The following is a 13,213-nucleotide window of genomic DNA, read 5'->3' on the forward strand; positions in this document are numbered from 1 at the left end:
ATCTAGAAGAAGTTATCATTAAGAAAAAAAACACATTTTATCCAACATTATATTTCTCTATCATAGAAAAAGTAGATATTTAATAAATTTTCAATTTTGGTGAGACATAAATATAGAGGACTGACAAAGAGAAAGGTGAATAAATAGCCTGGGAAGGTTGAGTAACTTGTTAATAACAGATAGAAAAAGACATGCCCCTACCATACTAAATCGATTTTTGGCTAGAGCAATTAGCTCTTGGTCACCAGGTGCACAAATATTCAATCCAATAGGCAGCAATCTCTTTAGGGCTGCTACAATAAGAGAGGTCTGCATAGAATATCTGTCTCCTTTGCGTTTCATTTTCTTCCTTTCCTGATCTGTAACTGCAGCCTGTGGGACAAACGAAAGATATAGTCAGAATCACTTTTTTGTCCACCCAATTCCTCCTTAGTCTTCACATCTTTATGAAAACTCGTATTGGTTATTTTTTTCCTTCCTTTTCTGCCCTTAATTACAGAGTAAGTAATGCTTTTGTGAAACCAACTATTCTTTGGAGTGATTCTTATGTATTTTTTTGTTTAGCTTTTGATAATTTTGCCATTCTCTCAGAAATTTTGTCAATCCAGTATACCTTAAGCCCCTTCTTTTACAGGTTTGAGTTTTTCCCCCTTTATTAAGAGAAAAGAATGACATCTGTCCAAGTAAAATGTCATGCATACTTGTATAAATTTTTCTCCTCTCATTTTCTTCTAATCTTTTTGCTATTTGGCTTCCATGATTATTACTCAATTAAAATTATTATCTCCTAAGCTAATGAAAATCTCTTAAATGCTAAATGTAATGGTGTTTTTTCAGCTCTTACCCTAGCAGATCTCTCTGCAGCATTCAACATTGCTGACCACCCTCTCCTCTCAGCAATTTCCTTCTCTCTTAGTTTTTGTGACATTACTTTCTTCAGGTTCTGTGACTACTCCTTCTCTATGTCTTTTATTGGATCCTCATTCCTATCATGGGCAGGTAGGTGGTACAGTGGATAGACCACTGGGCTTAGAATCAAAGAGACTCATCTTCACAAGTTCAGATCTGGCTTTGGACACTTATTAGTTATGTAAACCTGGGCAAGTCACTTAACCCTGTTTGTTTCAGTTTCACATTTATAAAATGGGATGGAGAAGGAAATGGCAAACTACTTGAATATGTTTGCTAAGAAAAGCCCAAAGGGGTTTACCAAGAGTTGGATGTGACTGAAACAACTGAAACATCTATGGGTGCTTTTCAAGACTTTCTTGGGCTCCCCTCACTTGTTATTAATGGTGATCTCAATAGCGCCTATAAGTTTAATTATCATTTCTACTCAAGATAACTCATAGAGTGATATAAATGCTAAGACCCCTCTCTCTTAAGCTTCAGTTTTGTACAACTGGCTGCTTAGTGGACATTTCAAATTGTATAAATTTAAGGCATCTCATATTTGAGCTATATAAAATAGAATTTGTTATCTAACCCTTCCCTCTAACAAACTTAACTATTTCAACATTTTTCTCTCAAAGGATTGTAACTTTGACAACATTATCAACCCTTCACTCTCACTCACATATGTAATCAATTTTAATTTATACTTCCACACTATCTTAGTTTTTAGTTCAGTTTCTCATTATCTCTCACTGAAATCATTGTGTAATGTATGACCAATAACAGAGAACTATACTACATTTAAGTTGTATCATATAACATATTTTGGAATAAGAAATATTTCAACTTTTTGAGTCAAATTGATTACTTAAAATCCCATGAAAACTTCTGTAGATATGGTCATTAAATAGTTAACATTTAAATTATTCTCATGTTTTTTTTCCCATAATTAATCTGCAAAAGACAATTTTAAAAAAAGATCTTTTGGAATCATGAAACAAATTAGAGTACCTTGGACATCTTTGACTTTGTATCAGTAATAAGGAAAGACATGTTGTTGATTTCATTCTGTACCACAAAGTTCTGTTCTTCTCTTTTGAAATTCTGGAAGGTTGCACAAAAAATTTAAATTAAAAATTATTTATCAAAGTTAGAACTGAAAAGAAGTGATAGAGATTCACTGCAGTGTGACTTTCCCTAAGTGTTAAATCTTTTTCTACTTTTATTCACTCTTGAAAACTGGACAAATTGCTGAGCAGTTCTGATGGAGACAGTATTATTTATGTTGCAATGAACACAGAATCAGATTTTTTAAGAAATATTTTAGAAATTATATGGCTAGGCCCTTTTAAAAATATCAAATTATACCAATTCATAAAATTTACCTTAATATTAATCAAGCATACATAAGGATGTCAAAATCCCAATTGAATTTTTTAGTTTTAATAGTGAACAAATGTTCACTATTTAGCACCCAAATATCTAATAGCTATGGATAGAAAGAAATTTTAGAGATCAATTAGTTCAATACCTTCATTTTTCAGAGAAGTATTCAAGTTTTACACTAATATAACAATTATAAATGTCATTTTGGAAAATCAGTCAATTAGTTAACTCAATTTTATCTTTAAATACAGGAAAAATATTAGCCCAAATAATTATCAATCTGTACCTCCAAAAGATAACTTAAAAAAAAAAAAAAACCTAAAAGATGAGGATAAGGTTGAAAGTCATTTACTTAAAACTTCTTAAAATACTGAATGTCAATGAATGTAAATATTCAATAATTTATTTATTATGATAGATGTTTCACATGTTTTTGTAAATTTTTTTCAGGTCACTTTGGACAAACTTATTTACCATGTATGTGGTACTGTGCTGTTGATTTTGGAGATTAAAGTGATTGATATGCTGGAAAAATCCCAAGCTAATATTCAAACTTTTTGAATTCCTAGCTAAAATTTGGATATTATATAATTAATTTGTATCCTTCATCAGTCAAAAATTAAAGAAATTACAACTCAAATCCACTGATTTATTCTTTGGTAGTTTTATAAGTTTTAGTATGGGTAGTAGCTATACCAATTGACTAAAGAAATTATTTGACTTTCTTTGTATTTCACTACTGTATAACATTTCTATTTCTCCATTTACTGTGAAGACACTATGAAATAATTTAACAATCCCATTAAGAGGATTTTAAAACAAAATATATGCCTTAATTCAACACTATTATATACAAGAATAGCACCTAATAGCTACATGACTGACAAAATAGGTCACATCTTAACCATGTTGGAGTAACAAAAAAGTAATAACTTTTTGGATATATGGAAATGGGTAGCGTTCATGACTAAATAATTGATAGAATCACACAAGATGAAAGAAATAATTTTCATTATATAAACTTTTAAAAGTTTTTATATAAACATAACTCATATATAAAAACCTAGATGGGAAATAGGAAACTAGGGGAAAATTTTTTATAAATGTTTAATTTCTAAGAAAAGATGATGAATAATTTAGAAGACTAAGAATCTGTTCCCAATAGATAAATCAAAGGATATGAATGGGCAATTCTCAAAGAAATAAGTCAAAATTTTCAAAAATCATATGGAAAAAAAAAGAAAAGAAAAAAAACAATAATATGGAAAAAATTATTTAAAATATTAGCATGTAGACTCGCAGGGGCCCTCAAACTACGGCCCGTGGGCCAGATGCAGCAGCTGAGGATATTTATCCCTCTCACCCAGGGCTATGAAGTTTCTTTATTTAAAGGCCCACAAAACAAAGTTTTTGTTTTTACTATAGTCTGGCCCTCCAACAGTCTGAGGGATGTGAACTGGTCCCCTATTTAAAAAGTTTGAGGACCCCTGATAGAGGAATGTCAATAAAAGCAATTTTGATGTTCCACTTCACACCTAAAAGATGGACAAGGATGACAAAAGGAGAATATGACAAATTTTAAGAGGAGCGCTTGTCAGAAACCAGGTTGTTTTCTACTGTTGGTAGAAATATGAAGTGGTCCAGATTTTTTGAAAAGCAGTTTGGAACTATCCTCAGAAAGTTATAGACTATACATATCTTTTGACCCGATCATACCACTTCCAGGCTTATGGATTTATAAATATAAGCATTTATAGCAGCTTTTTTTAAATGACAGAACAAAAGTGGAAAATAAGCTAGTGTCCTCCTATTGGAGAATAGCTCAACAAATGGTAGTATATTAATGTGGTGAAAAATACTGTATTTTATATAGTAATCCTACTGCATGTAGAAATGATGAAATGAATAATTTTAGAGAAAACTGACAAGATGTCTACAAAATAATAATGAGCAAAGTGAGCAGAACAATGAGAACAATTTATTCAACAATAACAACATTACAAAAAGGTCCCAATTCGTACAAATAACAAATACTGTGAAACAGACACAGTATTAAAAATTATGCTGTTTAATTCCACTGAGCTAAAAGCAAATACCATATTTTAGAAAATTATAACTTCAAATAGTATGAATTAGAATATATGTGATCACCTCCTGTGATTAATTATTTGAAGTAATATGAAAGGGCTATTCAGAGAAAAATAGTTTAAAAGAATTTAGAACACTGATCAACTCTAAACATAAACCAGAAGTCCAAAAAGAATGAAAATGAAATAACCATTCACTTTCTGAGCAAGAAACTGACATTTTGGTATTGCTAATATTATTGTATTGCTAAAGCTGTGTACTGAAAACTTTGCTTTTCTCTTTCTTTTCTTTTTTTTCCCTCATTCTGTTCCTCTCTCCCTCTTTTCCTTCTTTGCTTCCTTTCAAAATATGCTCAAGGGGGATGGGAACTATTGGAAGGGACAAAATAATTTCAACTAAAAAATAAATAATTTAAGTGGAAAAATAATAAACTACTAAATTTTAGAAATTATACAAAAATATTTCATTTGAGAAATATTTACATTTTATATTTGCAGGATTGCATTTACAGAGACTAAAAGACTTTCCAAGAGTAATATTGTTAACTATGAAGTTTGTGAAGACTAGAATCCAAATGAGGAAAAAGTATGTTATTTAAATAATTAACATATGCTACAGATGTTTATTTATACTTTATTGATGATGAATAGGACTAAAATGATTTTATTATAGTTTTTTTAAATTTTTTTATGATAGTTTTAATAGATAGAAAGTTTAGTTAATAAAGCAAATTATAATGTAATCCAAGATGGAGTCAAACTAAGAGTAAAGTATACAATTTCCTTATATAAAAGGGCAACTCCAATGGGCTAGCCATGTAATCTGAGTTCCAAATGAATGTTTGTCTAAAAACTGTTTTACAGATAGATCACACAAGGCAGGTGCTTCCATGGTAGTCAAAAGAAGCAATACAAGAATCTCAAGGTTTCCCTGGAGAACTCTGTTATCAATTGTGAGAAATGGGAGACACTGGCACAAGACCATACATCTGGTATGCTCACATCAACAAAGGTACTATGCTCTATAAGCAAAACAGAATTGCAGGAGCTCAAAAGAAGTATAAGATGTACAAATTTAGACATCGCCCTCCCAAGTGGTCTCTTTGTACCATATTGGTATGATAAACCATAGTCAGACACACTTTATATAAACACTGACTTTGTGATGTCATTTTGATCCTATTCAGGTACAAAGATCAACATCTTTTTAAGGATTCTTATAGTTTAAGTTTCCAATCTGTTTATCTTAGACACCATTGATGAACACTGAGTTGTTCTGACTAACTGACTAAGCAAAAGTTAGGCTGAATCATATTGAAAGCCATTAAATGACTCCAAATTGCTTTATTACTTGCCAGAGCTTTTCTCTTTAATATGAACATTCTATTGGTCATACTATGGTTGTGAATCATAGAGCCCCATGTATTCAGAAGAATCAAAAAGTGTAAGTAACCAAATAGGGTTACAGAAAGAAGGAAAGCTGTAACCAGTTGATCTTATTTTGTTCACAAATTCTTGCATTTTGGGGAGAGGGGGAACTCTAATTAATATGACTGTTTTCTTTAATTTATCAAGAATTATATAGTTACATTTGGAAAGAGTCAATATGCTTTAAAAAAACTTAATGGACTTTACTCTAGATACAGAATATTAAGGGAAAAAAATGATTGGAATATAATTTTATAGATACTTTCCTGTGAGGAGCCAGCACTAATCTACAGGTGATAAAGCCACATTCCTGAAACTACTCTAACCTTGAATAAACAGACATCTAGATGCCTCCTGGAGCTTCCTACACCATCAAAGGCCCCTGAGCGATTCCTCTTTCAGTGGGAAACAAATCCTTTGTCTAGGGTCCCCTCTGTACTGAGTTCGCACGACCCCCACTCCCTTACAACCCACCATAAATACTTGTACTTTTGCCCACAATAAACGAGACTTGATCAAAAAGCCTGTCTTGTCTCCATTCTATGCATCTCTTGTCCCGCCCTTTCTCTTCTCTCTTTTTAGGGCCTATACACACTCTGTCCTGCAGGCCAGGACACTTTCCAAAATCTAAGGAGTACATTTAGTGATGTTTCATTCAAAATTCAGAAAAAAAAAAAAATCCTTGCAAGTAATTAGGCACACATTTGGATAAAATTTACACACTATTTCAAATATTATTGACCAGGTTTTAACTATAAGGGTAGTACTTTCATTTCAGTATAACATATTATTTCAGAACATTTAAAAACATGATGACCGAAAGCAAAATTTGAAAACACTCAGAAAAAAAACATAAAGGCAGTGTAAGAAAACAATGAACCAGTTTGAGAATAAGAAGACCTGGATTCTGCTTCAGTTCTAAGGGTCTGTGATTCTTTTTAAAAAATAGTTTATTATTTTTATTTTTCAATTAACAAATATTTTTAAAACTTAATCTTCCTTTCCCATTACACCCTTCCCAATTAAGAAAAAAAAAATCATTCAATATATAGCTACCTATATCAGCAACACAAATCCCTACATTAGCTAATATAAAAATGTCTGTGTCTTTCTGCATTTTAAATATATCATCTCTTCAGGGCCATGTTTCATCTTCATTATTTTGGACTCATGGTTTATTGTTGGAGTTGAACATAGTTCTAAAGTCTTTCAGAATTATTTTTCTCTACAAAATTTGACTAACAATTTGTAGTTCCCCTTATTTTTCTCCTGTGTAAAGTAGAATCCTTGAAAAGATCTATGAAAAGATATCATTTAAAATAAGCATTGAAAGAATGCTAAAAAATGGAATATTTTACTTGTTTAAAATGATAAAACTTAAAACTGAGTATAGGATTGGGCCAATTAATCTGTAAAGACCTTTCCAACTATGATTCTGAGATTATAAATACCAGATGTTCAAATAAATGAAATATTTGAGTAAATATTTCTGTAACTTCAGTGTCTATTACTATTTCTTTCTAGAATTATATATAAATTTTGATTCATATTTATATTCTATATTTAAAATAATCATTATAGAAAAATAGAATATTTAAGACAATTGATGGAATATATGGAATAATAAAGGGAAATATGTTAACAATAAGACTTTAAAAGACATGGTGTTAATTACTACAATAAAAATGTTATATAGCAATTAAGGATAAATCTATAATACAGAAAGTGGGTAACTGCAAATTTCTAATCAATTTAAGTAAAACATAATTTATTCTAAAATACATTTTGGGGTCAAAACAATATTTAGACATTTCAAATATGTCCCAAGCTACTTGAAGAAAAAAGAAAACAGACTTTTCATTTTGTTTTTTATAGATAATCTCAAATATTAAAAGGTAACATACTATGATGATACGCTAATATCACAAAAGAAAGCCCATTTCACCATTACAATTGGAAGCAAAAATGTATTGATGCTGAAAGAGCTGAGGCAACAAGTACCTTTTCAAAGAAGATATATACAATCTAAGTTATTGAGGAAGGTGAGAAAGGGGAATAGGCCTTTTTTAAAAGAGGCTAAAAGCATTCACTTTCTGCAAATATTATCCTACTTACATGAGACTTTGACCAATAGATGAATACTTCAGCCACCATGCGGAATAACTCCTCTGCTTCAGAATTTGGTTCTTTTAGCCACTTTGCTCTAGAATAAACAATCAATAATGTGGTTCCTTGGTAATTTCTTAATGTGATGAGATTGCTATTGGATGAACAGACTTCAAAACCAAGTAATGAAGAAAAATCAAATGTATTTTAAAATGTCATTCTTGAGTTTCCCTACCCTTGCTTTTTTTTATATCATTTAAGTCCATGATTTTTAAATTTTCTTTTCAGTTCTAAATTTTCTCCCTCTTTCTCATCTACTCCTCTACACACTAAAAAGGCAAAAAAAAAATATGATACTCATTTTCAAATAAAGTCATGTGAAGTATTTTATAATAACTATGTTATGGGGAGGGGGAAGCAAAAAGAGACACATTTTCTTTCTGGCAATGAATAGGATTTTTCATCATGAGAACTTTGGAATTGTCATGGATCACTGAATAGTTCATTGTAACTAAGCCTTTCAGGGTTAATTATCATTACAATATTGCTGTTACCATATACATTGTTCTCTTAGATATACTCAGCTTACTTTGCATCAACTTATACAAGTATTATCAAATTTTTTTTGAAATCATTTGACTCATCATTTCTTTTAGCATAATAGTATTCCATCACAACTCATTCAGTCATTCCCCAATTGAATCCTTTGTCAGCACAAAAAGAGATACTATATCTTTGAACATATTTATATTTTTCCTTTTTCTTTGATCTCTTTGGGATACTGATTTAGTAGGGCTATTACTGGATCAAAGTTTTATAGTTCTTTGAGAATTTTTCTAAATTCTTCTCCAGAATGACTAAATTAATTCATGTCTCTACCAACAATACATTACTGTACCTATTTTTCCTCATCCCCTTCAACATTTGTCATTTTCCTTTTCTATCATGTTAGCCAATTTGATAGGTATGAAGTAGTATCTCATATTTTAATTTTTATTTCTCTAATCTGTAGTGATTTAGAGCATTTTTTATGGTTTGATATCTGATTTTCTCTTCTGAAAATTATCTGTTCATATGCTTTGACCATTTAGCAATGGAGGGATAGCTCCTATTTTTACAAGTATGGCTTAGTTTCTCCTATATTTGAGAAATGAGGCCTTAGTAAGGGAAACATAAAAATTTTTCCCACTTTGCAAAGATTATGCAAAATCTTTTAAATTTAATCAAAATTATCCATTTTAACTCTAACTTGTTTATCACATATTCTCCTCTTATCCTCATTGGTATTTTTTTCTATGTTCCCCTAATTTATTACTCTTTATATATGAATCTGGACCTACAGGCAGAGTTGAGATGGTGGAGAGAAGTCAGGAAGTTGTCTGGGCTTTTCTTAGTTTCCCTTGGAAATAAAATTAAATCAAGCCTCTCAATAGATTCCGGAGCAACATAACCCACCAAAAAATGGGGTGAAACAAATTTTCAGTTTAACATTGTAATACTGGAGAAATTGAGGCAAGATAGAAATTAGAGAGTTTTTTTAATATTTTATTAGAGGCTCTAGGAGGAGAGATTGGACTAGGGGCAAAACAGGATCCATGTTGACTCCAGACAGCTAGATTGGACTCTTGTCTCAAAGTATCCAGCAGCGAGTGAGGGTTTCCATAGACTCTTATAGGGCTCCAGCAATCTGGGAAATAAAGACAAGGTGGGGGTAGAGCACTGGGGAGTGGAAATTTCCATGAACAGACCATAATTTCAGTTCTGACAAGTTGGGGGTCAAGAAGGATTTCTCAATTCTGATAAATTGGGAGTCTAGGAGACACTAAGTCTGAGGTGGAAGCTAGCTGGGATAAGCCATCTGGAGGTTTATGACTCTTTGGAATGTTAGTGGCCAGTGTTCCCAGCCCTAATTATCTCAGTTCTAATGGCAGACCAAGGCAGAACATTCAGGGACATTGAGGCAGAAAAGCATAACTTGGAAGGATTTCAGGAAAAGTTTGTATCACAATGCAGGCCATCTAATGGGAGACTCTTCTCTACAATACAGAGCAGTAATCAAGTCCTTCAGTTCTGATTTAGCCACTGTATCAGTGACCAGGCGTGAGGCCTCCAGTCTCATTCAGAAGGCAAATTGCAAGTCTCAGGACCCCAGCATTACAAGCAATCACAAGGCAAGGCCACCCCAGCATAGAGGATAAGTTGCCAGTACCTCAGACTTTAGCACAGAAAGCCAATGAGAAAGTTCTGAGTAAAAGAATCTTGACACAGTGTCCTGGGTGCCCTAAGAGCAGAGCACTCAACTTTAAATAATGAGCCCCCTGATTACAATATACTATTATAGAAACAGGGGAGATTAGAACACAAACTCAGAAAAGGAGAGCAATGGCAATCTGCCTTACGTAAAAGCCTCAAAGGCAAATATGTGTTAGTCTCAAGCTCAAAAAGTTGTCTTGGAAGAGTTCAAAAAAGACTTTAAAAATCAGGAGAATCAAAAAAAGTCAAAATCTTATAAAAGGAAGCACAGAAATTGACTGAAGAAAAGTATTCTGTAAAAAATAGAATTGGCCAAATGGAAAAAGAGGTATAAGAGTTAACTGAAGAAAATACTTCATTAAAAATTAGAATTGGGCAAGTGGAAGCTAATAATTCTATGAGACCTTAAGAATAAATCAAACAAAACCAGAAAAAAAAAAGATGAAAAAGTAAATCATGAATGCATTTTGAATTTACTTGGTATGAGATATGAAACAGTTACCAGTTTATCAGCTTTCTCAGCTTATCAGTTTCTGCCAGACTGTTTTCCAGTTTTCCCAGAAGTTTTTCTCAAATAGTGAGTGCCTATTTTTATTAGTGGCATCATTGAGTATATCAAACGCTAGATTACTATTATAATTTACTAATGTTTACAGAATTTATTTCACTGATCTACTATTTTTTAGGCAGTACTATATTGTTTTATAATTATAGTTTGTTTTGTCATCTTGTTTGAGATCTAGCACTAATACTAGATAACCTTCCATAACTTTTTTTTTTTAATGGATTGCCTTGATATTCTTGATCTTTTGTTTTTTTAGACAAATTTTATCATTTTTTTTCTTGCTCTATAAAATAATTCTTTGGTAGTTTGATTGGCATAGCACTGAAAAAGTAAATTAACTTAGGTAATATTTTCTTTTTAATTATATTTTCTTGGCCTATCCAGGAACAATTAATATTCTTTAATTGTTTAAATCTGTATTTATATGAAGTGTTTTATAATTGTGTTCATATAATTTCTATCTGTGTAAAACATTCAAGAATTTTATACTGTCTGCAGCTATTTTAAATAGAATTTCCTTATCTTTTCCTGCTGGATTTTTTTTTTTTTTTGGTAACATGTAGGAATTCTGATGATTTATTTTAGTTTAGTTCATATCCTGCCAATGTGCTAAAGTTTATTGTTTCAACCAGATTTTAAGTAGATTCTCTAAGTATACTACATATCATCTACAAAAGACAATCATCTTGTTTTCTCATTGCCAAGTCTTATTTCTTCAATTTATTTTTCTTATCTTATTGCTATATCTAGCATTATATATATATATATTATATATATATATAGCATTGCTATATATCTAGCACAATATTGAATAACAATGGTAATAATGCACATTCTTGTTTGATGCTTGATCTAATTAGAAAAGTTTCTAGATTATCCTCACTACAAATAAGGCTTGCTCTTGAGGTCAAATAAATTTTACTTATTTTAAGAAAGGTTACATTGATTTCTATGCTTCTCTAGTGTTTTTCATAGAATTGTGTTGTATTATCAAAATAAGTTCATATTTTTTCAGTCAACTTTAGGTGAAGAAGCATACTGTTGGAGATAAGTGAGTTGACAATTTTAGATTTAGCATAAAGTTCAACTATCCCAGTCAAAATTTAAATAAAGTACAACCTCAAAAATAATCTTAATCCCACATACATATTGATGAGTCAAATCAGAAGAGATACACACAGTTAAACTGGTAGGGAATGAATTTGTAAAAAACATACCTGTTGAAATCCACAAATCTAATTAACAAAGGATAGAAGGCATAAAGATCTCGTGCCAGGGTGGTGAATTCATCTAGAATGAGAAGCTCAGCCTCCGACATGTCACCCCTAGCCTCAGCTTTGAGGTGATCTTCATCAGATACTACTACAGCTGCTTTATTCTTGAGTTTCTCCATCAGTGGCAGGAAGTGTGACTTTAAGAGCTGGGACTTGACTTTGTTTATGATAGGCTGGGAAAACACTGTTTGAAACCAGGTATTTAGCATTTTTATCTATATCTTCACAATTATCTTTATCAATATAAACATATAAATATACATGTATATGTAAAAACCTTTCAATAAGATGATATCATCTTTTTTTTTTTTTTTTAAAGACGCTAATCTAATTCAAAATTAGCAGAGAAACAAAATTCTCATTCACTGGGCTAAGACAATTTAACATTTCATTTTATGTCTCCTTGCCTTTATATATGCTGTCCCCTGTTGCTAGAATGAACTCCTTCCCCACATTAAACTCTTCTTCCTAGTTTTCTTCAAAGCTCAACTCAGTTTCTGTCTCATCTTTAAGCCCTTTAAGACTCCTCTACTTAATACTGTCTTCTTCTCAAATTATTTCCAGTTCCCACCAGAGAATGAAAGCTCCTTGAGGGCAAGTAGTTAATTTTTGTTTGTTTTTGTTTGGCTTGGTTTAGATTTTCATATCCTCAGTACTTTGGTCTAAATTGGTGAAGTGAATCATGAGACAGGAAGAACTGTGTTTAATCCCTTACTATGACCTATAAATGGCTATGTGTCTCTGGGTAAATATTTAATTTCTTAGTGCCCCAGGCAATACTCCAAAACCATAAATTAAAAAGCAAATATTGATTTATTCTGATAGTGGAATAACAATAACAATAATAACAATGATCTTCAAAGACTAACATAGAACTTACACTTAATAAATACTTAAGAAATGTTTGTTGCATTTAATTGAATATACCTTTTTTTCATTAGCCTTAGATTAGTAGAAAATGATGGAAATTCAATGATAAGAAATAAAAGTAAAAGAATGTAATTACCCACATTTGTTTTAAGAAAATTGAAAGGAAAAATGTCATCTCCAAAAATTAGTTATATAAGAATTTATATGGAATTTGACAATATTTTTATTTCCCAAGAAGATCAGCGAAGATGAGACTATCTTGCCTAAATTATAGTATTAAATAATAGTTTTTTAAAGTGTCTTTTTTAACTTTTGTTTTTTTCTTTTAAAATTATTTTATTAAATCAAAT

At 31.2% G+C, this 13,213-nt stretch overlaps 1 protein-coding gene across 1 annotated transcript in view; it reads right to left on the bottom strand.

Moving 5' to 3' along the window:
• The window catches only part of RYR2 (ryanodine receptor 2), a 522,738-nt gene that overhangs the window by 155,671 nt on the left and 353,854 nt on the right, over nt 1-13,213 (bottom strand). The window contains exons 70-73 of the mRNA XM_051996568.1: nt 11,937-12,177; nt 7,911-7,998; nt 1,906-1,998; nt 202-372 (exon numbers count right to left, since the gene is read on the bottom strand). Coding sequence (XP_051852528.1) covers nt 202-372; nt 1,906-1,998; nt 7,911-7,998; nt 11,937-12,177 — 593 coding nt within the window. The remainder of the gene's footprint in view (nt 1-201; nt 373-1,905; nt 1,999-7,910; nt 7,999-11,936; nt 12,178-13,213) is intronic.

Source organism: Antechinus flavipes, chromosome 4, assembly GCF_016432865.1.
Source record: "Antechinus flavipes isolate AdamAnt ecotype Samford, QLD, Australia chromosome 4, AdamAnt_v2, whole genome shotgun sequence".
Classification (NCBI taxonomy): Eukaryota; Metazoa; Chordata; class Mammalia; order Dasyuromorphia; family Dasyuridae; genus Antechinus; species Antechinus flavipes.